Source organism: Aythya fuligula, chromosome 5 (genome assembly GCF_009819795.1).
Source record: "Aythya fuligula isolate bAytFul2 chromosome 5, bAytFul2.pri, whole genome shotgun sequence".
NCBI classification, from domain to species: domain Eukaryota; kingdom Metazoa; phylum Chordata; class Aves; order Anseriformes; family Anatidae; genus Aythya; species Aythya fuligula.
The window spans coordinates 19382167-19409513 of NC_045563.1; the positions used below are offsets into that span (position 1 = coordinate 19382167).

The window sequence follows — 27347 nt, forward strand, 5'->3', positions numbered from 1 at the left end:
ACTCATACCAAAACCACCGTGAACCCAACATAACCATCTCCTGCCTCTGTACTGGTAAAAGTAGAGGTAGACATTAAACTCAAGCTGCAAGCAGCCTGTTGTTCATCAGAAGAGAGCATCTGATACTCCCAGAGGTTGCGTGCCTTTTGGGAATATTTTATGAGCCTTGGAGAAAAGAGGAGGATGACAAAGCTCAGCATAGGAATGGCCAGGCTGTGTCAAAAAGGCATTTTATCTGGGGAAGCCATATGCACTCATCAGGCCAAATTTGGAGGCAAATTAGGATGTGAGCCAAGAGAAGAATTACCAGATTGGGTTATACACATCCACCATGCTATCCAGTAATTTTGCCAGAAGCAGGTACTGCAAAGACAGTACCCAAGGCCTTTCTCTGGCCCAGTACCCACCAAATTTATACATCCAGGCTCAAAGACATGTCACGTTGGATCTTTAACTGATTTCTGCTGAACTCACCCCACCTTCTCATGCAAAACTCCATTGGCTGCAACTGCTGCTGAGCTCCAGAGAGCCTGTGATTCTGACCTCATCTAATCTCTGACCTCATCTGAGCTCTGACCTAATTTAAAAACACAGAGCAAGGTAAAGAGCCTTTTTGCAGTAGCATGGAAGCCAAAAATAGCCTAGTGGAAACTCTCAGAGTAAGATCTGCCCGCTTCTTGGTGTCAGGCGAAGGTCATCTGCCAATGCACCAAAAGCCCTCTGGTCGCCTCCCTTCCTTCTTGCAAGGTCTGGCTTTAGATCTGAGGTACTCACCAATGAAATCAGGCTGTTCCCCAGCATTGGGAATTTGTTTCCATTTCCAAGATGTAGAGGAGTCACAGATCCCTGCCACTCACAGGAGGGAGGTGAGAATTCGCCCTAGGATCACCAGATGGATTTCCAGTGCCCTTGACAAGGGTTTCCTTGGTGTGAAGCAGGTCAGTGTTATTTCTTATGGGGTCCCAGCTCTTGTCCACCCCTAAAACCTGCTTGTGTCTCCCTGTTTTCCTACCTTCTCATCTGCAGAGAGGCCAGAGCCTTCAGTGGGAAAACACCAGGTGAACAGCCTGATCCAGAGCCCCCAGGAAATAAAGAGTCCAGCTGACCTTAAGGGATTTGGGGCTGAGGCCACAGCATCTTGCAAAGCCCAGCCTAAATTTAGGAAATACTAGATCCAAAACAAAGCCTCTCTATCCCAGAACACTGCCCCTGTGACCTTGTTGATCTGCGGGATCTTGAAGGCTGCCAACGTGCAAGAAACCAAGCAGACGGCAGCTGCTGTCTGCCTGCAATCGGCATGGGATTTTGCCAGGTATCTCCATACACTGCTACCTGCACTGTCGGTCACGGTACAGTCCCTCTGCTCACTCCCTAGCTGGCAGCTCAGCCAGTGAAAATACTTGTGTGATGTCCTGAGCTGCTTACTCAGCTCTGCCATGCTGCAGCTTCCAGCTACAGCCGGCCTGGTTTCTCTGGGGCACTTTGGAGTTGGGTTTTTAACGGTGGGTTGATGAGCAGCAGGTACACGAGACCTATTAGAGATCACACTTTGCCCTACACACAATGACAGGTGAACTGGGTCTTCTCACTAGGCTCCATCTCTCCTTACATCTTCTTCACCACAACCCAACTTAGAAACAAACCAAACAGAAACCAAAACACAAAGCAGGGACTCTGGATGGGACAAAGAACACTTTGGACTTGAGAACAGGGGATTGCAAGAGAGGTGGGGGTGTCTCCCAGAGAGGACAGCAGGGAGGGGAGGGGACACCGTCATTTACACCGATCAGGAGAAGCTGTAATCTATACACAGTGGTATAAGCCAAGATATATTACATGAAAAGAACACACTGAGTGCATGGAGTTACCCACATCGGGTCAAACTGGCACAGTTGTCTTGAACAAGACTCTTGGAGTTGCGGTTGGTGTTGTTGACCTATCTAGCTCGCTCTATATATATAGATATGTATAGAATTTCTCTGCATGCATTTGTCTCAAAAGGAGCTGTACAGCCAGGTTGGGTTTCTCAGCCCACCCTGCCTTGGTCTTCATTTTTTCCGGGCTAGGAACGCCACTCCCACAATCACAGCTAGCGCAGCCACTGCCACTCCTCCGATGATGATCAAGGGCTTCATGTTGTCGAAGATGCTGCCTGGTGACTCCTCGGAGCTGTTTCCCTTGTGGTCAGAGTCAGGGGACTGGCCGGTGGCCTCCTGTGTCTCCGTGGCGGCTGGGCTGGGTTTCAGGTTGCTGTGGTTGTTCACGATGGCAGCATCACCGCCTGCCTTCTTGGTGGCAGTGGCAGGAGCAGGCTGCTCTTTGGGGGTCTCCTTCTTGTCTGCATTGGTGGCAGGCACAGGGCTGGGCTTTTCTGGCTTTCCAGAGCTGGTGGCCTTGGCATCGGGTTTGTTTCCACTTCGGACGTTGCCTTTGGAATCCATCCCTATGAGTGCTGTGGGCAGCGACTGGATGCCTCTCACAAGGGGAGCAAGCCCAGGTCTTCACCTCTGTCTGGCTGCTAGTTGAAGCAGAGGAGCCACCTGAGAGGGATGGCTTGGAGTGACTGTCTTGGGATGATGTTCACACTGGTGGTGTCCTACCTGGACATGTTACAGCACCTGGAAGAGAAAGCAGAGCACTGTGAGGTGAATGAAGACAGAGCAAGGCAGTGACATCCCAGCTGAAAGCAATGGAGAAGGACAGAAAAACTGGAAAACTGTTGTCTCTTCCTTTAGTAACTGTGAGCTGCAGTCAAGGCATCTACTACAGTGCCTGCACTTGAGAGAACACCAACCATTCACACCAGCCATCACCTAGTGCTGCCATGGCCATGGTCCACATGAGACAACCTAATCCTAGCCATGGACACTCACCCTTCTCATTTTACAACAGTATCTCATGTGAAGTTTAACAAGTGGTTAATGTGATCTTGTCTGATACTCCCTATTTAGACAGTGACTGCATAATTAAAATAGATTAGTTCCTCAATTATCATGGGTATCAGAGCTACAAGGCTGTCAGCAATGCTACTGTAAGGCAAGGTAAGGGCCAGCTGCTGCCAAATGGTGTACTGACTCCAGTGCAGCTGCACGGATTTGTCAAAAAAAGAGAAGATTTCGGTGGCTGAGAGTTCTCACTCCTGTCTCCTCCTTGCAGTGGTTAGCTGGGCTTGCCTATGGAGCTGAGCAGGACGCCAGCTGTACTGCAGGTGGTTAGCTGGAGCCATTTTCCCCAAGGAGCTGATGAAAGCAGTAAACAGCACGGCTGCATCCCGGTAACTCAGCAGGCAGAGCGGGCTTCAAAGGGACAGAAAAAACACAGCAAAAATATCATCCAGGCAGCAGTCTGGGCAGGACGAGGTGGGAGATGGCACTCCCACCACGACGTCCCTGCATGCAGGGGAGGAAGGAGAGGTGGCCGTGGGCAGCTCGCCATCGGGCTGCCTCCAACAGCACCACGGCAGGTTTGGGAAATAGTGAATAAAGAGGAGGCAGCAGTCAGATCTGAGTCACCTGCTTCATTACCTCCCCGCTGACCTTCGGTGCTGGAGGGGCCTGCTGAGAGTGCTCTGCCTGCTAAGTGAAATATGAGCTTATTAGCTGTCTGGGTTTAGAAATAAAGAGGCTCCTCAGGAACCCATACAGGTAGATGTTTCTTCCATAATGGCTCAGAGGGCAGATCTCTCCTTTAATGACAGACGGACAAGGACCTAGGGTGACAGCAGTGCTTTGTGCTGCTGCCTCTTCAGAGAAATAAGCTAACAAGTGCTGTGTTTTAATCTCCACGTAGGCAGAAATGCTGGCCTGGAGGAAGCCTACTCAGAAATGTCAGGTTTGGGTTCAGAGCAAAACCAGACACTAGTTTCCTGCTTGGTGCGAGAAACTGCCCTCTCTCCTGGTCTCCCTGGAAATTGTTTCTTGTATGATGGCCAGCATCCTCACCAGTGCTGGTCAACTGGAGCTGACTGGGGAAACTGCAGCCTTGGAGTCACGCAAATGTACAGCTCCCGTGCTGCATCACGCTTGTGACCTTGATACTAGTATGGCATATACTTCCCCTGAACAGAGAATATTTTCCTGATCAGGTAAAGCCCATACGGACCACATCCCAGTCAAGCCAGCTCCTCCCCGTCCTGCCTCCTGCCTATGAAAGCTGATGTTCTGGGTGACACCAAAAATTTAACTTGAAATTTGAATTAAAATGCATCTGAAGAGCAAAGTTCTGAGCTGCAGCCTTAGAATGGGGATACACAATGTGCAAGAGATGTCCATCAGCATCTCAGTGAAATTAAATAACACATGCTAAGCTCCAGGCAAGGGTAGCCAGATCACTTCCAGTACTCAAGGTAGCCCTGGCATCTGTCTGCACCGAGTCATGCTCAAGCCATGCTGAACACATCCACCTTATCGTAGTCCTACTGAAAACTCAGTCCCTTCGTATAAAGGTTGGGATGTCTCTCAGCTGTCAGAAAGGTTGGCAGCTAGACCAGGAGAGAGATCTCAGCTCTCCCTGTAGCATGGGGATAGGACATGCACTTCCAGAAGGCTTTTCACTGACCCTCCTTACGCACCTCCCTTAGGACAGATGACTTTTAGCTGAGCAGTTATTCGGTGAGACGGGGCCTTAAGTCTCCAAAAGACATTAGATATCCCAGCTAGCCAGCTTTGAAGTAAACAAATGAAAAGAGACCAATAATCTGCACCCAGGGCTTCATAGCCAGCATTAAACAGGATGTTTGCTAGTCTTCCCTTGAATTTGCCATTCAGTCTATCTTCAAGCTCCTCCCAGAAGAAAATAAATAAATAAATGAATAAATCAAACCAGCTCTTCACTCTGTTAAAAAACCAGCAAATTCCCATGTATCTGCTCTACACGTGCCACGTGTGCCATGGGTGTCCTTCCAAACTACCTCCACTCTACCGTCCTGCTTCAGTGAAGATGTATCAGCTCTAATAAATAACTCATAAATAAATAAATAATCATTATTAAATAGTTTAATGTTATTTAATAATAAATAAATAATAATACGCACCTTGTAGCACACAAACACCATTGCAGGTGCTCACCAAGCTTAAGACCTTCTCTGTGGCCTGGATCTTGGTGGCTAAGCATACGCACTTTGTCAGGAGCAAGGATATTTTCCCTTCCTTGCTCACATGTAATATCTCTGTCAATGCCACCTTCCTTACCTTTTCCTTCCCAGTGCCTCCAAAGACCATTCATAACTTTCTGCTCAGTACATCCAGAGCCATATTCCTACATGCTGTGTTTCCACAGCCACTCGCATGGCACTGCTCCTCTGGTTTGGGAGCAATTTATCCTCAGTTTACATCTGGGGCATTAGCTGGGCTGCTCGCATGTTGTGCAGTCATAGGATGCTCCCATTAAATGTTTGCTGCTTTCCCTAGGAAAGCTATGCGTAGCCCATGGTTATGTGGTGTGTGTGCAAATTGTGGAATGAAAAAATTCACCTCTTTGCTGAGAAATGGGGACTGTGTGCAGCACAGATACCTTGGATTACCCATTCCCTTTCCCCTGTGCCCTGACTGACCAGATCTGGACTCCAGACTCCTTGGAGCTGTTTTTGCTCAGAGCCTTCCCTGTGCCATGGTCCCCATCCCCCATGCCCTGCACCATCACTAACAGCTCACTAAAGAATTTTTTGGTTTCTGAGTTTTCACTAAAAGCAATGCAAACTCCTTATGACAATTAGAAAAGGTTTTAAAAGCCTTAAAAACCAAACTAAACTAAATAATAATAATAATAAAAATCAATATCAGCAGTTCTTAAGTGTGCATGTGAAAGGCTTTCTGACAGTGGTTTGCCACCAGTGGGACTAGCCGCCAGGAAGCTTTGTCCTGCAGTCCTTGTTGGACTATGTGAACATGTTGAACACATTTTACATTTATTTGTTCCCGCCAAGCCAGACTCCAAATGTAGCATAATTTGCACATCCTGCAGATTTGATCCCAAAGCTGTCAGTGTCCATCAGGCTCTCTGACCTTCTCTCAGGTCTCCTCGGGTCAACAACTCCAACACTCCCTGCCTCATCTGCTTGACCAGCCAAGAAAGAACAGAGAAAGGACAAAGCAAACACCTCTGGCCCCTTGCAATGCACTGGGCACTGATTTAAAGAAATCATCCATGCCTTCCTGAAACCCAGTTAACAAGAAAAAAAACCTTGTCCTCACTCCTCCACCCCTGCAGGCACTTCCAGCTAAGTCTGCACAAAGCATTAAAATCTGGGCCACAGATCTGCCCAGCACCTTTCCAAACCCTTTGGCTTGGTCAGGATGATGCTGTCACACAGCATCGAGCAGCTCAAGCACCCCTTCTGCCCCTGGTGGCAGTGGCACTGCTAGAAGGGTTAGCATCCTGATGGCTTGAAGCCACCCATAGCTGCCATCCTCATCTTCCAGACCCAGGGTGCTCATCCTGAGCAGCTCATCCTCTTTCAGCAAGGCTTTTAATCCTCCTCGGGGTGTTATCAGCTGCCTCCCAGACTCCCTACCTTGGGAATCATACATTTCCTTTTGGCTCTCTTTCCCTTTTCCAGTCCTGTGCTTTCGAGGGCATGAGTGTGCTCATTATCAAACACTTCTGTAGCACCTTTCTTTTCCATCTGATGTGGGCTTTCCTCATTTCCAAAAAGATTAAACCTGTGTGTGCACTGCTGTGAGGGTTTTTCTCCTCCTCCCATTCCCTCATTCACTCCATCACACAAAGTTTTTCTCTAATGGCCTGTTTCTCCACCTTTGCTCTTTCTTCTCCATAGCCGATCACATCTATTTATTCCTCCCTTGCTGCCTCTGCCTGCCTACCCGTTCCTCCCCCTTCCAGCTCCCTCCCTGCCTCCCACACAGACAGCAGCACTGGAGAATAGGGTTTTGTGAGAAACAGGCTTTGTTCCCTCCCTCCCCCTGATGCTATTTCTTTGTTTAACAATTTTTGCCATTTCAGAGAGTTTTCCACTTGCTGGCAGCCAACGAGCTCCTCCCCAGGCTGGGAAGGGGGAGCAGAGACCATGACACCAGCAATAAAGGAGAAAAAGGAACAGACAAACCTTCCAAATTCCTGCAGCACACAGGCACCACACTCCTCCTTGGCTGGTTCTGGTTCCTACACTAAGGCCAGCTCAGTGCAGTCTGACCAGTTGCAACAAGCTGGTCCCATCCAAAGCAACAGGGGAAGGCAGAGCTTTCCCTGGCTCCTTGAAGGGCACCTTTTTGCCTCCCCCCCATCAAATTAGCAAATGCATCTATTCATCTGCCTCCTGCATGTGCAGATGAAAGCTGCATCAGTTCTGCACCAAATGGAGCAGATGAGTCACTGCTAGCTTCACCGTGAGGTATCACCGATAGGTTCTGTTCCCTCTGCGGAGACCGGCCTCATTCCTGAGCCCTATAATCATCCCCTTGCTATTTCGAATTAGAAGGAAAACCCAGCAGTTTTGCAAGGAGGAGCAGCTGCTGAGGGGTGTGGTGGGAAGCTGCACCCCACAGACGTGCGTGGGGTCAGAGCAGTGCTGAGCACAGGTTCACGCATGGAGTTTCTCACCCACCCTTCATGAAAAAGCAAACCATTTCCACTGGGTCCCCAAACACCACACTGACTCAGACTGTTGTAGCCTGTCAGCAGGTGACAATTCAGCTGACACAGTGGGGTCATGCATCTGAATTTATACTTGCGACCAAAAAGGCTGACCCACAAACTCCAGCTGTGCTCTGGTTGAAAACATCCTCAGAAATAGTTACTGGCCATGCCTGACCTCTAGCAATGCCATGCCAAGAGAGCCACGCTTGGCAGAAAAGACCTTAAAAAAACTCAAATCTTCTTCCTTAACCTCCCCTCCAGTTCTTTTTCTTCCTGACCTGTCTGAAAAATAAATGCCTGAAGGTTTGCCTTTTCCAGACAAAGGAGAGGGTGATTAAGTACAAAAACCCCATTCTCTCTACTCCTAGCTAAGTAGCATGACCTGTGTTGGCTTTTGGGTGGGGAATTAATTGGGTCCCTAGGGCTAGGCAAGTATTAATGCTTCTCCCTGCCCCATCTCCACTGTCAGCCACCAAACCCCTTAGCCTGGAGCAGCAGAACCATGGCAAGGACCAAGCAGCAGCTCCACACTGCTTGGGCCAGGCATGGCAAGCAGTTTGCTCAGTGCTGGCCAGCAAGGGACAGAGGTCTTCTGTGAGGAGATGAGATGTGCAGCTGAGGCTGCCCACAGTTCCCTTTGACATGATATAGGTGGAAGTGAGCCGAGAGCAGCCAGCAGTGCTGCGGGGATGTGCTGCGCAGCTCCCCTCCTTCCCGAAGCTAAGGGACAGCTCTGAACATGAGAGCACAGCACTCAGAGACCTCATCATATCCTTCAGTTAATTGCTCTTAAACCTGCACGGAAAAACGTTTTCAGTGTGTGAGACAGACGCTGAACACCAATTAGTTTCAAGAGCTTCCCAGACACCGCTGGCAGGTTTTGTAAGTCTCAGCTGCCATACCTGCATTTGGCCATTTCAGACCAAACCAGATTTCTAAGGAACAGAGAACAGCCCTCTTCTCAGACAGATCCTCCCTTTGGCGAATGCAATTTGCACCTGCCAAAAGCAGCTCACAGGACTGAATTACCATCACGGGTTCACGCACCAGCTGGTAGGCGAAGAGCAGGTAATTTTAGCCTGAAGTCTGCAATTTGTTCCTGTGGCAGACTGTGCTCATAAAGAGGGAAGTTAGAATATGGCCACTTCAAAGAGCCACTTGAAAATATAACTTCCCCAAAAGGGGAAAAAAAAATCCAAAACGAAAAGCAGCATTGCTCTGAGTACAAAAGGTAAGGCACCTATGAGATGAAACAGCTGAGGGACCAGGCTGTTAGAAAATGGTGGTGTTTCTGGGGGGGATCAAGTGCTGCCACTGGCTTTGTGTGTCCTCTGCACATCCCAAACTCTGTCCTTCACTGCCTTGTGGAAATTAATTCAATGTCATATCAGAGGCTGAGCTTGCCTGTGCAAGACCCTCAATGGAAATCAAGAAATCAAGGCCGTGTTGAGCATTACCATCACCAAAGAGGTCTTGGCTGAGGTGGCCAAAGGAAAATCAGCTGGAGCACCTGGCTAAGGTCAGCTCATGATGTACTGATGAAAGTGCCAAATAAAAGGTAGCCTATCCTGGTAGTCTTCCTGGTAAGTCTTCCACAGAGACAGCTGAGGTTACTGGCCACAGGGCAGTGCTGGCTCATCGCCACTTGTCATCTTGTAGCAGCAGAAGAAATAGGCTGCGGTCAAGAACATTGCCCTGGAGAAAGGGAGCCCTTCAGAGAGCCATGGGAGTGGGGCTTGGGGTGCCAGTCCTCAGGTCCTGCAGCTCAAGACTATTCTCACCTCTCTTCCTTCTCCCAAAAATTGTCCATTGCCAAATCTCCCCATGAACCAAAGTGGCTTGGAGGTGATTTAAGAAAAAGAGGGAGCATGGGCCAAAGTGACCAGCCTGTAGGAAGGAGTAAAGTCCTGGCTATCTCCAGTGAATGTCACATAGGAAAATATCAAAATCTCACCTTTAAAAAAATAAAAATAAAAATCAGGAGGATTTGTCCCTCCACAGCTGCTAAAGACAGGGCTGGAACCACTTCAGATATTTTAAGGTAGAAATTAGAATCAGCTTGCTGACTCACAGCTAGGCTAGCATTACCTTTTTCCCCATGGGATTCACCTTGAAAGCCCACTGGCTCAAACAGAGCACCTCTGCTATCCTCTGTGGATGTTGGCTCAGCCAAGAGTTTGTATCAGTCACCAGCGCATCCCACCGCCTCTGGACACCCAAGGAGAAGCATCAGTCATGTCTTCACACTTTTCCTGCTGGTCACCTGAGCCGTTCAGTAGACTTTTTTCTCATGCCCCTGCCTGAGACATCCTAGGAACCCGCTCACCTCTTTCACCAAGGCAGCTTGTCCTCAGCCTGCAATCAAGCCAGACGGCTGGTGTGATGGTGAAGGAACAAACTGGGAAGGAACAAACTGGGAAGGAATAATTGGCCTGTGGGAGGCTGAGCTCATGCAGCAGCTGTGCTCAGCAGGAAGCAAGGAGGCCTCCTTTCCTGTATTGCCTGCTAAATCATGCACACGCGTAGACCTTGGCTCCCTGTAAACACCACTGTACCACCACCACAGGTGGTGGAGATATTTCTGTAGCATGGTGGAAGGAGGTCCTTCCCCACTGCTCTGCCCATCCATCAGGTTAAAGCCAGCAGCAGTCGTTAAGGCTGGCCTGATGATTTGTGCTGGATCTGCAAGTGTGCAGAGGGGCTCAGTGTGACGTTAGGGAAAAGAGACCAAAGATAGGCAAGGCTTTTTCTCCCATGGAAGTGAAGAGCTGCTGGTGGCTCCAAGGGGACCACACTTGGGATATTGACCTTCTTCTCTAGCCCCTGAGTAATGCAGCCTGGGGAGTAAAGCAGCCTGGGGACCAGGCACTGTCCCTTGGGAAGTGCCCTGGGGACGTGTGCCTGTTTCCCTGCTGCACTAGGGGGATTCAGCAGGGCTGGAAGGAGCTGGATGCAGCTCTCTGCCCCATCCCAGTCTCCTCCCATGACTCTGGGCAGCTTTTATTTTTCACCCCAGTGTTTCAGCTCACCAGCACCCTATAGCACAAATGGTCCTTCTCCCCCTTTTTGAGCTGCCGTGGCAATAGACACATTAAGGGCGGCGAGGTGCCATACAAGCATCTAAGATAAGCGATGGCAGCGTAGCGTGACTAAGCCTTTTCCTATCTCCAAGAGGTGCCATGGTGATGGATGAGGTAATGCAGTACCTCTCAGTATTGCCATAAATATTGGAAGGGCTTTACGTCAGGAGTTTGTGTTGTTTGGCTGGCATCTCCCCAGAGAGGTTTTTATCTCTATTTCGGACCCCCACTGCTGACGCAATGCACAGCAAATGTGATAAAAACGCAGCGCAGATGCAACCGTAGCAGGAATCGCTTCCCAGAGATGCTTTTTAACAGCCCCGGTGCATCACGACCAGGTTGTGCAGGGAGACAGCTGCACTCACCAGCCCTCCCAAAGCAAAGCCTCGGAGACAGCAGCGCCAAGTTATAGCAAATGCCGCTGACCCACTTCACTCTGATGAAATATTTATGAGTCCTTTTGCCAACCCACTGTTTGCTACTCCCCGCATCCCTCCCCTCAGCCCCGGATTAAACATTTCTCTCTCAAATAAGCCCTTTCAATCTTGACGTGGAGAGCGTCAGAGAGCTGAAAGTGTTTTAACAGGCAGCAGCAGCTTCAAATCAAAGCAAAGCCTCTGCTCCATGGCTGCGTCAGTCCTGCGGCTGCACCAAGACCCAAAATCTGATGGCCTTGCTGGATCTGTGCCACACGGGCACGTCACCTTTCCCTGGGAGGACACCCTGGTGCTCAGAAGCTGCATTATACCCAGCACCAAGGCAGGGTGTGGGAACAGGAGGGGCTTGCACAGCCCCACAAAGCTGTCCTTGTCCAACATCTGCAAAGGGACCAGGATGCAGAGCTGAGCAACCGAGCAACTGCAGAGAGATGGGGCAGAGCCCCAGCTTGCAGCCTGCACACCAGTGTCCTCTCAGAGGATGATGACACAGCCTGGCCACGCTCCCCACGTGGGTGACGCAGCATTTCGTATCCCCACACAGCCTACAGATGCAGTGATGAGCCCTGACTCCTGCCAGCACCAGCCCGGGTGCTGATGGATGGTCCCCAGCCTCCACGGGAGATGACATCTGAGCTGAGCATCACTCCTGCAAGCCACACTTGCCCTGATCCCAAAGCTCTCACCAGAACGGACACGGCAGACATTTTATTCTTGGAGATGGAGGTTTGCACTGAAACGAGACACAGCATGCTACCTCCAAGGGCTTTATTTTTTTTTTTATTATTATTAAAAAAATTATCCAAATCACAGCTCTAAGCTATGCCACAATTTCACCCTGTTCACCCTGTGTTCTCTTACCCTGTGTGAAAATAATTCAGAAAGACCTAAAAAGAGGTATAAACCCTGCCCTTCAACCCATAGTGCCAAGAGGAAAGGGAGGCTGGCTGCTGTCTCACCATGCCCTTCTCTGGGAGCACAGGGGGCTCACCACACACTTCATGCAACACCAATTCCCACCCAGGGCACCTCACAGCCACAAACCCAACCATTTCTCTGTGGCACCATGGGCTGAAGAGCACTTAGTTCAGTTTAGCTTCTTGCCCATCACTCTATTAAAAATGCACAGGTTGCTGCCAAAAAAAAAAAAACAACAAAAAACCACCCTGACCAAACCCACTCCCTCCCTCCTTCATCCCTGGTCCCAAAGGAGCACAGATTGTCCAAACCACTCACTGCCCGGTGCCCTGTGCTGATACGCATACAAAACCAAGACAAAACCCTCTTCTCGTGGCCTGACTTGCAGCTGCCCCAGGACATGGTGGGAACAGGGAAAGCAGCACCAAAGCAGCCCCAAGAAATAAAAGATTTTGTCTTGGACTCTTTATTGCATTAGACCCATTGTGCACCCAACCTGCCATGGGCAGGAGAAGTCACACATGGCAAAGCTGTCACCTGCCTGGTCACCTGCCACCAACCCTCAGATGCAGCTGAAACAGCTGTGCTATCAACCACAGTTTACAGCAAAACCATTTCTAGAATAAGAATCTGAGAATACTTTGCTGTGACTAGGTTGGAAATAGGACTTGTGCTGCAGAGCCCGGCTTTTCAGGGTCATGGCACAGTGCACAGACCCCCAGAGAGGGACCGAGATAACCAGAAGAGTTTCAGAGCATCTTGCTTGGCTGTGTTCTGCCCTAGCTTTAACCTAGGGCTTGCATCCCCCTTGGACGCAGAGTCAAACATTGCTTTTCATTTCATATCTCTGTTTTTTCTAATGGAAAAAGACCATAGCTCTTACCATTCAAAACCACAAGCTATTAGAACCAAGGCCTTTCCCTGATACAGGGCTGAGCACCGCTCACCCCAAGACAGAAGTCTGGGGGTACAAAGGAGGTGCTTTCCAGCCAGGATGGTTTCCTTCCACAGCATTATTTGGCAGGACACAGGTTGAAGCCCTGGGAGCAGTTTCAAGGGGGAACAACTCAGGAGATGCAGCAGAAGATGCTCAGCCAGTGATGTAGACCTCAGCCATCACCCCGCCAGCCTGACAGGCACACTTCTGGGCTCATTCTGCTGAAACCCATGCCCTTGATCTGTGAGACCAAAGCCTGCATCCCACACTGCTGTAGCATGCCCATATCCTACCCTGGGCAGTTCCCCATGTCTCAGCTTTCTGCCACACTTGGTGTTCTGCAAGCACGTTCATTTTGTTTTTTGCTTTTTTTTTAATTTTATTTTTATTTTTTTTTTTATTTTTATTGTGCTTTTCCAGCCCTCTTGGAGCCAAGCAAGTCAATGCCAGCAGCTCAGTGGCACCAGGGAAAAGTTGCTGCACGGAAAGGTGCACGTCCCTTGCAAGGAACAAGCCAGCACCTCCTGTGAGATCTGCAGGGAGGACACCAGAGCATGAAAACCCCATCAGAAGCTGACCCAGCAGCCTCCCATTACAGCACCGCTACCAGGAAAACACTTACTGACCTTTCAGCCTCAGCTTCACACCTCTGCAACCCCGCCTCCATCACCTGGAGGTCTGCACCACATTTTGCTCTGCTCAGGGAGCTGCTTGCTCCATGACGGAGGTTACTGCCACCCCCAAAAACCTCAGGTTTCCCCAGGGAATAGCTGAGCCATTCCCCATTGCGTCCCTCCTAACACCCAGGCAGGGACCACAGGGCAAGCCTCCGTTCCCTGCACTACGCTGGCTTTGCAATGCCATCTCAGGAATAACCTTGTGGTGGGGTCAGCAAATGTTTTCTGCCTCCTTGCCACCGCTGAGAGAACAGCGGACACCTTGCTGCCCCCACCACAAAGCCCAGTTTTTCCCCTTGAACCTTCCAGCACTTGAGAAGCTGCCTTAGCCAAGAGGACAAGTGTTTCCAAACCAAGGTGCTACCCCCTTAGGAACCAGGAGTTAGCACCCGAATGCAAAAAGTCTGATTTCCTAACAAATCACCCAAGCGCATTCAAATCCTCCAAGCTTTGCAGTTCTGTCTTTCTGGATTTTATTTGGTTGGTTGTGTGTGTAGTGTGCAATGTGCCAATGGTGCATGTTACCTTCCCAGTGCTGCTGTTAAGGCCCCATCCTGACAGTCAGCAAGTACCATTTCTTACTCAAATGCAACAGAGAAGCAGAAAAGAAAAAAAAAAAAAGAAAAAAAAGGGGGGGGGGGGGGGGAGGGGGCTGCCTCTGGCATAGTAAAATATCCCCAGGCACTGCAGTAAGCAGCAGCAGATTTGACAGCTCTCTTAATCTTATGGGCACCCTGACAAATCCTTCTGATGGATGCAGGACTGCACCAGGTTCTCCTGCCATCACACCCTTTGCATCTCAGCTGTGGCCAGTAAAGAGATCACAGACGTGCGAATGCAGACCTGCATGAGCAGAGCCAGGTCCGAATCTCACGGCCTGCAGATCTGCAGGCATCAGCCTAAAAGCTGTTGCTTTGCAGCTGAAACGTAAGAAGCCACTGCAGGCGGATGGGGGATAATTCAGCAGAGACCTTCTGGGGAGGCTCCTGGCACCCTGCAGGGAAATGCCCCCCACCAAAACCCGAGCACTCTCCTCTCCCTCCTTGCCACCTGCAGAAGCCGGATAGGATCAGGGGAAGGACACCCCAAGTACATCCTGCATTGAAAGGCTTGCTCAGAGCTGTCCTACCCCTATCCCCCCCCACCACGGATGGGGCCAGCACACCCAGGCAAGCCCACGGTCATGGCTGTCTGCCAGCCAAGGGATGAATACATGCTTTCAGAGGAATTCTGGATTTTTCTCCCACTGTTCTGCAGCAATACCGTGGGTGAGGGGCTAGTTCTAGGTGCTGTGGCTGAGGAAAGATGGAAGCTGCTGAAGGTCACAGCTGTGAAGGTCAGACTTTGGAGGTCAGTCCCGAGACGGAGCAGGGAGCTCCATCCAGCCCCGTCCATCCTCCCTCTCCCAACAGCATCCTGCCCAAGCCCCACCCAAGAAAACTGGGCTGCCACCAGGCTTCTTCCTATCACCCCACCACTGAAGTTTTCCCAGGCTGACCTTGATTCCCAGATAAAAATCAGGTTCCTTCCCCCACTTGATGGTCACTGAGACCCCACATAGGAGCAGGGAACAAATCAACAGGTCAGTGCAAACGTATGGGGCACAGATGCACACAGGGGCAAGGACAGACCAACATTCCCAAGACATCCCCCTTGCATTTCATGCCTGCTGTACACACTGTGAAGCCCAGGTGTCCTCCTCCCCCTGCTCATTTGGTGCGCTCTTCTCCCCAGAGCCTGAAATAGGCAGCCTTGCCACTCCGCTCTCCATTTTGTGCTTATTTTATTTATTTTGGGCAGGTTTTCCTTTGTAAAAGGCTTTCCAGCACAAAGCAGGGGAATATATCAAAGGCTATCCATTTGTAACCAGAGATGTTTGTCCCCCCTGTTGTGTCCCCCCCCCTCCCCCAAAAAAAAAACCCACAGCACAGAAAAGGAGGCAGCAGCAGCGCTCGCTTTGCATAGCCTCCTGCCTCAGGACTGCAAGAGATTAAACACACTTTTAACGCATCGACACAGAGTGAAGGGCGAACGAATGACACCGTGCAGGCAGACAGGAGAGGAAACCCAGCTGGAAGCCTGCTGAGAGCCTTCCAGGGAGGCTTGCAGTTTTCCTGCCGAGACCGAAGCGCCGCAGCGACCTCCTCCCACCCGTACCATTTCCGGGACACGGCCGGCTCTGGTTTTCCATGACCGGAGCCAGCTCTGCCTCCGGAACAGCACTAGGTCCCCAGCCTCCATCCCGGGGCTGCAGCCTCCCCGGAGGCTGGAAGCAAGGAGCCTGGTCCCGGCGAGGCCAGCCTGGCGCATCGCTTGGAGGCTGCGGCAGGTACGCGGAGGCCGGCGGGCTCTGCCTTTGCGGAAATGCCTCCTCCTCTGGCTGCCTGACCTTCAGGGAGCAGGAGGATGGTGCGAGGAAGGGGGCTGCTCACAGCCCCTCGCTGCTTTGGGTTAAAAACATCGTTATTTGTTAACAGGGATAAAAAACAGGCGGGCAGGCGCTCTCGCTCCCGGCGTGGCAGCCCCTGGCCTCCGTCGCACGCAGCTGCAGAGAGGCGGACACTCACCTTGAGCAGGTAGATCTGCGTGGCTGTCTCGCTCAGCCACCCCGCAGCACACACACTGCACAGCTCTCGGCTGATAGCGAGGGACCCCGGCAGCTCTGCCCCCTCCCCAGTGCTGGTGGGCATAGGGGAAAAAGCAGCAGCAGCAGCAGCAGCAGCCCTTACCTCCTGTCCTCCGGCCCTACGAGTCGCACCTCGCAGCTGGCTCTTGCGCAGAGAAGAGGGAGGGAGGCAGAGGAAAGGGGGGGTTGGAAAAAACTTGGGAGTTTCCCACAATGCAGCTCTGCAGACCGCAGGAAGATGGAGAGCAGGGGAGGGGGGAGGATGCTCCAATAGGGCAGGAAGGGCTGGGACTGTGGAGGGGGACAGGATGACAGGGAGGGTGGGGGGAATGAGGCATGCCAGCTCTGTCCCACACCCACATTTCTCAGGGCTGAGCAATTTGGGGCTGTCCCTGCAGCAATGAGCACCCTGCCTGCTCCTCCAAACCCCGCCTGGGTTTGCAGCAAGTTGTAGCCACAAACAGGGGGAAATGTACTGGGCAGAACGGGAGGGGGGCAGCCTGGTAATCTGGGATGTTTCTGTGCATGGAGAAGGAGGGGGGAGGATCTGGGGGTTTACAGCGCCAGGATAATGGATTTCTGAGAATGATGATCCCACAAGGGGTGGCAAGCTATATTGCTAGAGATGCCGTGCACAGGGCAGGGGAGGAAGCTAAAACACTGCATAACGGGGTGGGTTTGTGCCAGCTCTTCTTCCGTTCTCCCTGAATCCTCCCAGGTTAAAAGCAAGTCGTCATCATCATTGTTTCCCCCCCTACTCTGCTGCCCCAGCCCCCACCTCCTCCAGCCACACTCCTCACATTCACATCTCTGGGTTCAAACCTTGCTTTTACTCATGGCCAGGTCCTGGGACTATCTACAGCTCTTTTGGCTTGATTTGCTTGGGAAATAAGAGCTGCATTATTTGTCCATCTTTCTCCATACAATTATGGAGGACCCACTGACCAGCTAAATGTGATTTTGCAGGGAGCCTGGGCATCTTAAGAGACTGTACTGCTGCAAGAGGGGCCAATATGCACAGGTTGGCTATGCTGGTGTGCATCTCAGCTATATCAGTATGCCTAACAAAATACCCAGACTGCTTAAATGCCACTTTAAAGAAAAAAACATCTGCCCACATTTGAAGCAAACATAAAACAAATAGCAGGTGAGTGTCAGTGAAAGCAGAGTGCCAGCACAGCAAGCAGTGCTTCAGCTCAAGATGCAGCAAGGTGAAAGCAGCTCCTTCAAGGTCAGATGGAAACTGGAACCGTAAAAACCATGCTGATGATTTTTCCTCCTCCCCTGGTCTCACAGCATGCAGGGACAAGAACATCCCTGGCTCTGGGGAGCCCCTGCTGCAAGCTCCACTGCTGTGCCTGGGAGCACAGGGGCTCAGCAGCAGCAGCATCCTCAGGAGGGAGCAGGATGAGCCCTGGGCTTCCTGAAGGATGCAGTTGTTCCCAGACCTATTTGATGCCCAGTGAGCTGGAGGATGGCACAATAGGAAGCTCTGAGCAGGACAGCCAGGCTGGGTGGCTACAGCAAAAAGGAGCTTGTATGTACCCTTGTTTTTAGTGCTGTCTGCTGTATGGATTTTAATTCTGTATTATAGGTAGCTTATAAAATTATTTTAGGTTAGAAAACAGCCTTGAGATCATCAAATTCAATCATCGTAACATTGCCAAGTCTACATCTTTTCCCTGAACCTCTCAGGTGTATATTTAATCTTATTTTTAGTCTGTTTCTGGGAGGGGAGTTGTATCTATGCTACAGGAATTTTTTCTCGTCTGAACTCCAGGAAAGGCCTTAGCCCTATCTTGTAACCTCGCTTTTAATCCTCTACCTAATCCTACTTCCTGCTTGGACCTTAGGCCTGTGCTGTAGGTTTCATATAGTAACTGTAGTACTTCATGGCATAACTGGCTAGCTCTGCAATAACCATATGGATAAGCATTTTACCTCTAGTGTGTATTATGATTACAGTAATTGACAAAATCTTTCAAAAATTCAATTAACTAGTTAGCAGGATGTATTAAAGAGTACAAAGCAGCATTTCTCTCAGTCTCTGTTCTTTAAAAAGCTTTTCTGGATGCCTCCCCCTAACCTTTTGAAAATGATGGATGGTTCCCCCTCCATACCCAGTTAGCCATGTGTTTGCTGTTACCAGGAGCAAGATTATAATCATTATAATTGCATGTATGTATATGCTTAATCCACAATTCTGTCTTCAATTAAATACTTCTAGCACTTAGCTTTCTCTCTATTTCAAACTCTTTTTCTTGTTTGATTCCTTCCCCTACCCCATTCCCAAATTCTTCCTGCATCTGCCTTGTTTAAGGGACCATTATAGGATTTCACATCTCTGTCACTATTCTAGCTGCTTCACTGCAACTTCTTGTCCCTTGAGGCTGATCCTGTAAATGAATAAACCCACCAACATCATCATGTTATTATAATTTTAGAGCATTTTTCTGATGCTGTAGCAGACTCTCCAGCCTGGGTGGATCCATCCATGCCATGACTCTCTGGGTTCCCTTGAGAGCTGTAACAGTTCTTATTCTCGGATCCTAAATTATTATTATTGCATTAAGGAGTTAGACCAAGCTAAGCAAGACCACGTCAGGGCACAGGTTAGATATCTAATCATGAAAAATCCTATTGCAGGAATTACTGACTACCCTAGTTAAAATGAAATAAAACAAAGCTCCAGACAGGTAAAATCTGGCAGCTAGGGCATGTTTAGCTACCTCAACACACAGCTAGTGGCCTGGTTTGTGAGTCAGTGCTATGTTCACCTTTCTCCATCTCTCATCACCTACCAAAGGCAAGTTATCTTCTTGAGTCCAGCAAGGATGCTGCAAACACTCCCGTGTCTCAAGACTGCAGCAGTTAAACTGAGCCAGCTGATCTGGCTTTTTAAAATATTTTAGTATTGTTTTTAGTCTTTCCATGTGCTTTACCATGCATTACATATATCTTCTTTCCATTATCTTTCTGAGTTTATCAGAAATCTCATTTTCATTTCCTGCCACATGCTTTCTATCTCCCTTTCTCCAGCCACACCTCCCTATTTTATTCCATTATTAAAATATAAATTTAAAAAAAAATCACAGTCCAAGAAGAGATGCAAAGGGTTCTGCTTAGATGTTTCTTCTCTTAATAATGTCTGTACTCTTAGTGGGCGTGAGTTTTTAATAGTTTCCATGCTACTTGGTCTCCTATTCTATTAACAGTAGCACAGAGGATTATTTTTCTCTGCTCATATCTAGTGTTTTCATAGATGAAGTGTACCTTTGGTTTATTACTAGTACACCTGTACCCACAGCCAATGACTGCAGCTGGCTTTTTTTCTCAGCAGTGTGATCTGCAGCTTGTTCAGACAGGGCAGGAGTGAGATCTGGTCATTGTAAGGTCTGTATGGTAACTCTTCTACCAATTAATATTAATTAATTAATACCAAATAATATTAATGCCCACTGCCTGGACAACTGAAAGGACAACTACCTGAAAGGACATTGTAGTGAGGCGCATGTAGGTCTTTGTTCTCAGGTGACAAATTATTGGACATGAGGAAGCAGCCTCAAGTTATGCCAGGGGTGATTTAGATTGGATGCCAGGATGAATTTCTTCACAGAAGGGGTTGGTAGGCATTGAAACATACTGCCAAAGGAGGTGGTGGCCTGCCCCTGGAGGTATTCAACACATGGTTTAGTGGTGGACTTGGTAGCGTTAGGTGATAGTTAGGCTTGATCTTAGGGGTCTTTTCCAGCCCAAGTGATTCTATAATTAATTTTTCACCTCTCTAGAACCAACTGATGGGGAAGTTCCTATTGAAATTTCTGGTACCAGCTGTTTTGGTGCAGGGGCTTTTAGAGTAGCATTTTCCCACTACTTTGGTGCATCATCATGTCCCTTGCTCCACCTCCACTCCAGAGGCTTAACCAGTAACTTCCATGATGGTCCGTGTCCTGGTTTCAGCTGGAATAGAGTTAATTTTCTTCCTCACAGCTGGTACGGTTATGTGTTTCAAATTAAGATTGAGAATAATGCTATAACACACTGATGTTTTAGTTCTTTCTGAGCAGTGCTCATACAGAACCAAGGACTTTTCAGCTTCTGGGGTTGCTTTGCCAGTGAGGAGGCTGGGGGTGCACCAGGAGCAGGCAGGGGGTAGATCCAGGACAGCTGACCCACACTGGCCAGAGGGACATTCCACGCCATACGGCATCACGCTGAACAATAAAACTGGTGGGGTTGGCCGGGATGGGTGGCGACACTGCTCGGGGCTGGGCTGGGCATCGGTCAGCGGGTGGTGAGCAATTGCACTGTGCATCACTTGCTTTGTGTACTCTTTTATCATTATTATTATCATTATTTTCCCTTCCTTTTCTGTCCTATTAAGCTGCCTTTATCTCAACCCACAGGTTTTCACCTTTTCTTTCTGATTCTCTCCCCCTTCCCACTGTGGGGGTGGGGGGACATGAGTGAACAGCTGTGTAGTGCTCAGCTGCCTGCTGGGTTAAACCACAACAGCCTGCTGATACCAGCAGAGTTATGGGCACATTGCCGTTATAAATTAAATCCCCCTAACGGTGTTCTGAGTCGGGTTTTATCAGAAAAAGCTTTGATTTCATGCAAACCTTAACCATTCTTGCACCTCTCTCTTCCTGTCTCACCAAAGCAGGTAGCCAGGGCTTGTGCTAATTGTGCCTCTTCCAAATGGACTTCAAATCCTGTTTCATCTTTTAATTTTAAAAGCTGGATAACTCTTGCTTCTTCTACAGCTCTGGTTGCTGGAGTAGAATCCACATAAGATGGTGATTTTTCTTTATTCTTTGGAGACAATAGTTTGAACAGATTTCTGAAGTAAGCTTGGGTCCTGCAAGTATGTTGGTAAGCCCCTGAGGTGCCAGTGCAGGGTTTTAATCCTTTCTGTCCAAATGCAAGAACAACACTGAAAAAATGATTCTTCGATAAGTGGGATGGTGGCAAAATGGTTGGATTTATAATTGAAAACCACCTGTTGTCTTCTGGTAACTTAGCAATAACCACTGGCACACTTGCTAAAATAGGAGCTGTTCTGATGGTGAACGTGTTTATTTGGCAGTACTCCACCGCTGTTTGCTAGGGTTTTCTGTCAGCCTTGCTAATGGATCACAGTGAAAAATTAGGTTTATAATTTCTATAAAAAACAACAACATTGTTTTCAAAATTTCTTGAAAATTTCACTCAGAGCAGTCTCATCTTCTTTAGGACCACACATATTTGTCCAGAGGACTGGCAGGTGCCATTACTTCAGCTTTGGTACCAGATTTTCCACCTGGGATTGATCCTCCTAGGATGGCTGTTTCCAGTACTCTGTATCTGTCTTTGTTACAGCTTGTTTCTGTCATTTGACCCTTTATGATGGCCTTTTCCTGTTTTCTGCATTACTTATATAAAAATCCATCTCTTCTGATGTGCTACCACTACCATTGCCATTTCCAGCCACCCCCTACTCCTCTGCTTTGTTGTTTGCCCCCCTTGTTACTGAAAGGTTTCCTCTGCTGTACCTCCCTGCCCAGGAGAGCTGTTAGGTGAGGTCAACAGCCGCTGTTGTTCCCAGATTCTTTTTCCTTTCTGTCCATACATATCACCCCAATAACCATCTTCCCCAGCAGCTCCTAGTCTATTTCTCCATTTTGCACAGCTATTTTTACTTTCTCTATCCTAATCTCTTTTGGCAATCATCTAAACTCAGTTTTACACTTCCTGTGATCGGATCCACCTTGTGAGGTCCCCCTTGCTCCGAGGTTGAAACCGCAGTATGCAGCAGCAACCCCCTGCAGCTTCCTTCTGCTTCCAGCTGCTGCGGGGCCAGCACAGAAGCCCCCAGCTGTAGAAGGGGCCAGCAGCAGGGGCCCAGCCCTCCCTGCCCGTGTCCCTGTGTGCAGCCCGGTGCTGGGGCAGGAGGAAGTGTGTGCCGGGTGCGCAAGCGCCTTTCAAAACCGACACCCTGCTTATATGCATCATTGGGCATTGCCTGGGCCCTTCCGGCACGTCCCCGCTGCAGGAGGAGCGCGTGGTGGCACGGCTCGCTGGGGACCAGGGGTTTGCCTGTTGCCCCCCAGCACCAGCCCCACGTGCTGCCAGGCTGAGCGCTGCTCTGCTCTCAGCTCTACAGTGCCCACAGTGTCCTGGCCAGCCAGGTGGGCACAGCCCCGGGGAAAGCACAGGTTGGTCTCCATGGCTTGTACCTCCAGTGCTGTGCCACACCACTGGGTGACATCCTGGGTGATTGTCCCCTAGGGTTTGCTGCCTTTCTGCATAGGTGTTTCTCCTTTGGAATCTCTGAGCCAACATCTATCCCCGTCTCAGCAACCTTTCCCCTCCCCTGCATATCCAGCTGTGGGTGAAGTTCACACCACTACCCCTACCCTGGCACTTTCTGAATGGCTGTGAGACTGAGTCTTCGGTACCAGCCCAGCTGCTTTTAGTGCTTACATGTTCTCAGGCACGTCCCAGAACGATTGGAGTAGAATGCTGACTTCCAAGCCCTGTTTTTTTTGCAGGTGATTTTCCACATCCTGTGATGGTGGGGGAAGGGAGTGCATTCACTGTCCTCTTAGGTGCACTGGAAGGTCTCACACTTGAAGGCTTCCAAGAGTTCAAGGCAAAGCTGTCCCATGTTCATACCAACGGAGGCTGGAACATCCCTGAGGATGCTCTGGTGGAGGCCACGCACCCTTCCATGCTTGTTAACTGCATGGGCAAGAGCTATGGGGAAGATGCCGCCATGGACATCGCCATTGGGTTGTTTGAGGAGATGAACCAGAGAGACCTTGCTGAAAAAATCCTGGATGAGAAGGTGAAGGGTAAGGAACTGAAGTAAACTTTGATTTTCTTTGTCTTTTGAGTGCTGGAGACAGATAAAAGTGTGTAAAAGAGCAGGTTTCAGCTCTGTGATGAGACTGGAGAGGTGAAGGTGTCCCACTGATCCTGCCAGGTTCCCACTGCTCCCTTCCCCTTAAGGGAGCAGTGGGACTAGCAGCAGAGAGAGGACCAAGGTGATAAGGACAGGGGAGCCTGGAAGGGGCAAGTGGTGCTTCTTCAAGCAGTTCTTGCAGCCAAGAAGACCCAGGTTGCCAGCCAGGCTCCTAGCTGGGGACACGGGGGGACACTTTGGGGACATTCCCATTAGAACCCAGAAAATAAAGGCAGTTTGATGGGTGGCACGTAGGAAATGAGTAACTGAATTTTGCATTCAGAAGAGCATTGAAACAAATGTCCCATGCTGTTGGTGTGTCAGGAGCACAGTCATGCTGGTCAGGAAGTTTGGCTCACTTTGGCACTGACTCTGCTTCTCTCTGGTGTAGAGTACAAGCAGAAGTACAGAGAGCATGTGGCCAGAGAGTTCCTCCAGTACAAAGAGGTGAACTCCTGCCTGGGGGAGAACCTGTCTGTGAGCAGCCGCTACACTGCCCTGACCATCGCCAAGAAGCCTTGGAGCCAGCGTGGAGGCAAGCCTGAAGGTGCAGATGTCAGCTGGGGATGTGCCGACACCACCAGCGCTGTCACTGCACAGACACTGTTTAAACATGATGACGATGGGCAAACACCACAAACTGTGGTGCTGGTGGGTGCCCCAGGCATGGGGAAGACAATGATGGTCAGGAAGATGATGGTGGAGTGGGTGGAAGGGGCCCTCTACATGCAGTTCGACTATGTCTTCTGCATAGACTGCAAGGAGCTTTCCCTTTCCAAGCAAGTGAGTGTGTTGGACCTGGTTTCAAAATGCTGCCCTCACCAGCGAATACCAGCTGGAAGTATCCTGGACAACCAGGAGAAGGTCTTGTTCATCTTCGATGGCTTCGAGGCCCTGGGGTTCCCTTTGGCTCAGCCCAAAGACGAGCTGAGCTCTGACCCCAGGGAAGCAAAGCCACTGGAAACCACGCTGATGAGCTTGCTCAAGAGGACTGTTCTCCCTGCATCCTCTTTGCTCATCACCACAAGGCCAATGGATCTTCAAAACCTGGGGCAGTGCCTGGAGGGTGAGTGTTACGTGGAAATCTTGGGCTTCTCGGCAGCTGCAAGGGAGGAGTATTTCCACAGGTATTTCAAGAATGACAATAAAGCAGATGTGGCCTTCAGGTTCGCCAGGGGAAATGAGGCCCTCTATAGCTTGTGTGTCATCCCCATCATGAGCTGGACCATCTGCACCATCCTTGAGCAAGAGCTTTACAAGAAGAACAACATTCTTGAGTGCTCCAAGGCCACCACGTGGATGGGCATGTTCTACCTCTCCTGGTTAATGAAGTGCAGAGGCAGCGATGCCCAGCAGGACCTGCAGCAGTTCCTGCGCAAGCTTTGCTCCTTGGCCGCTGATGGCGTCTGGAAACACAAGGTCCTCTTTGAGGAAAAGGAAATCAAGGACTGTGGCTTGGACTGGCCAGACCTTCTCTCCCTCTTCCTCAATGAGAAAAGCCTGAAAAAAGGCGTAGACCAAGACAATGTCTACAGCTTCACACACCTGCACCTCCAGGAGTTTTTTGCGGCTATGTTTTATGTCCTGGATGATGATGAGGAAACTGTCAGTGACCCAGAGGCCCTTGCAAAGAACGTAAATACATTGTTAGAAAGCTACAGCAAATCTAGGAAGGATTTGAACTTAACAATTCGGTTCCTGTTTGGTCTGGTAAATCCCAAATCAATAGAGTACGCAGGTGAAAGAATTGGGTGCAGAATTTCACCACGAGCTCAGGAAGATCTTCTGAGGTGGCTTCAGACAAGACACAGAGGCCTTTCCCATCCCAGTGAAGCGTTGATGATTAAGGAGTTGGACACTTTCCATTTTTTGTTCGAGATGAATGAAAAAAGCTTTGCGCAGAATGTGTTGGGATGCTTCACGGGAATAGATTTGCACGACATCAAGCTGACGCTATACGACCAGATGGCTCTTTGCTTCTGCATCAAACAGTGGGATGGACTGGACAGCGTGACCCTCCGGAGCTGCTCCTTCCACCAGCAGCAGTGCAGGGAGGAGCCAGCCACAGTCTTGCCTGGGTGAGTACCACTACTCCGCTCCAGTGGCCAAAATGACAGAGATTTCCCTTTCTCCATCTCAAAGGAGGGTTTTGGAAGCTGAAACTGTGAATGCCTTTCCATCCAAACACCACCATGTCTCTTCCCTAGTGGTTTAGTCCCTTGGTGGAGGGTTTTACTTATTCTTGGGGAGAATCATGCGAGATTATGGACATACCTGTCCCCTCATTCCCAGGCAGCACCCACGGCAGGAGGAGCTGCGCTCTCCTCTGCACCCACTCTGCCAGGCACTGGGGCACGCAGGCAGCTCGCTGCGGAACCTCAGGTATGGAGCCTGCCCCTGGGTGCTGGGTAGCCACCTCCGTCTGCCCTTCTCAGGGGGTGCTGATGCGGAAGGGCTGGACCCCATGTGGGAGGGTGGGGGCAGCATCTCCATGCTTGTGTCCAACCATGGGGTGGGTGGCGGCGGTCCCTCCTTGCTGGCTGGCTGGCTTCTCTGCTGCTCTCCCTGCAGGCTGCAGTGGTGTGGATTGACAGAGGGTGGCTGTGAGGCCCTGGGGACGCTACTGGCCACTCACCCCAGCCTGGCCTGCCTGGAGCTGGGCGATAGAGCATTGGGCGACAGCGGTGTGCGGCTGCTCTGCACCGGGCTGCGGCAGCCTGGCTGCCACCTGCACATCCTACGGTGAGCGGCACTGGGAACGCTGTGTCCCCGGCAGGTCCCTGTGGACACATCCCAGGCTGGGGGAGCAGAGGGGTGGGGATGTGCCCAACAACGTCCTGCAGGCTGGCCTTGTCCCTCTGTCCCACTGACAGAGGGCTGGGGATGGACACTGCAGTGGGGTGTGGCATGGGAGGACTGGCACCGATGAGGTTCTCTCCCGCAGGTTGCGGTACACCCGCCTGACCAGCGCCTGCTGCCAGGACCTCGCTGCAGTGCTGGGCACCAGTCCACACCTGGAGGAGCTGGACTTGTCCTTCAACACAGGGCTGCGGGATGATGGAGTGCAGCTGCTGTGCAAGGGGCTCCGGCATCGCGCCTGCCAGCTGCGGGTGCTGCGGTAAGGGCATGCAGCTCTGGTTGTGCTCCTGCGCAGCCCGAGCAGCTCCAGCACTGCCAGTACATCCCCACCGCTGCTGTCTCTCCTTGGACCTGCAGGCTGGGGAGCTGCCACCTGACGGGCAGCTGCTGCCGGGACCTGGCCACGCACCTTGGGGAGAGCTGCAGCCTGAGATGCCTGGACCTGAGTGACACGGAGCTGGGAGCTGGGGCAGTGCTGCTGCTGCGGCAGCTCAGGCATCCTGCCTGCCCGCTGCAGGCACTGGGGTGAGACCTGCCACGCGTACCCCAGGGAGACTCTCAGGTGCCCCCCTCACCTCCGGTACTGAGGCTTCTTCTTTCCTTCCAATGCCAGGCTGAGTGTGTCGGAGCTGAACGAGGACGCACTGCAGGAGCTGGTTGCACTGCGAGCGCTGAAGCCCAGCCTGAAGATCGGAGACCTCCTGGAGCACGACACCCCACAGGAGGGAGCTATGTCCCGACTACCCTTCCAGCGGGGGGTCCGGGAAGGCAAGGGGTGGCTGGGGGTGCGGAAGACACTCCTCTCCTCTAGTGTGGCTCCTCCCAGCAACAGGAACCACTGCTAACTCAATTATGGATACAGGGGGAGAAGAAATCCCTGGGATGTTCTGTGCCCTTCGCTCAGCCTGTTCTCCTGGTGGGGAGAACGTGCAGCTCTGGGGCCAAAGGAAGGCCCTGGGGCTGGGCCCTGGGCTCTTCCACATCCTTACTGCATGCCCAGAGCCATGGGGATGTGACTGTGGGCCCAGCTCTGCCCCATGGATTTGAGGGACAGAAGATGGAAACGTGAGAGAGAGAGACACAGAATGGTGCTGGGAGCGAGGTCCCAAACACTCGGGGGCTTTAATTGGAAAGAGCCCTGCGCAGGGCTCTTTGCACTGTGCACCACCTGTTTCAAATCTATATACTTATTTATTTACTGCTATCTTCATTATTATTTTCCCATCACTTTGTGTCCTATTTAACTGTCTCATGACAGTAACCCATGACTTTAA

General features: G+C 50.6%; 2 protein-coding genes across 3 annotated transcripts; one reads left to right on the top strand and one right to left on the bottom strand.

Moving 5' to 3' along the window:
• Window positions 1-16489, bottom strand: CEND1 (cell cycle exit and neuronal differentiation 1). Of its 2 annotated transcripts, none has more exons than XM_032187894.1 (2): window positions 16372-16489; window positions 1-2618 (listed from the first exon to the last, which is right to left on the bottom strand). In XM_032187894.1, exon 2 carries the CDS (start codon window positions 2439-2441, stop codon window positions 2049-2051), a length of 393 nt encoding a protein of 130 aa, XP_032043785.1. In that variant the 5' UTR covers window positions 2442-2618; window positions 16372-16489; the 3' UTR covers window positions 1-2048. The 2 variants fall into 2 exon arrangements, with proteins under 2 accessions (XP_032043785.1, XP_032043786.1); XM_032187895.1 differs by lacking the exon at window positions 16372-16489 and adding an exon at window positions 16210-16260.
• Window positions 15842-27277, top strand: LOC116489485 (NACHT, LRR and PYD domains-containing protein 12-like). The gene is made up of 9 exons (XM_032187892.1): window positions 15842-15971; window positions 16120-16218; window positions 22802-23104; window positions 23606-25292; window positions 25507-25596; window positions 25786-25956; window positions 26159-26332; window positions 26431-26598; window positions 26687-27277. Exons 3-9 carry the CDS (start codon window positions 22822-22824, stop codon window positions 26916-26918), a joined length of 2805 nt encoding a protein of 934 aa, XP_032043783.1. The 5' UTR covers window positions 15842-15971; window positions 16120-16218; window positions 22802-22821; the 3' UTR covers window positions 26919-27277.
• Window positions 27278-27347: the final 70 nt, after the last annotated feature.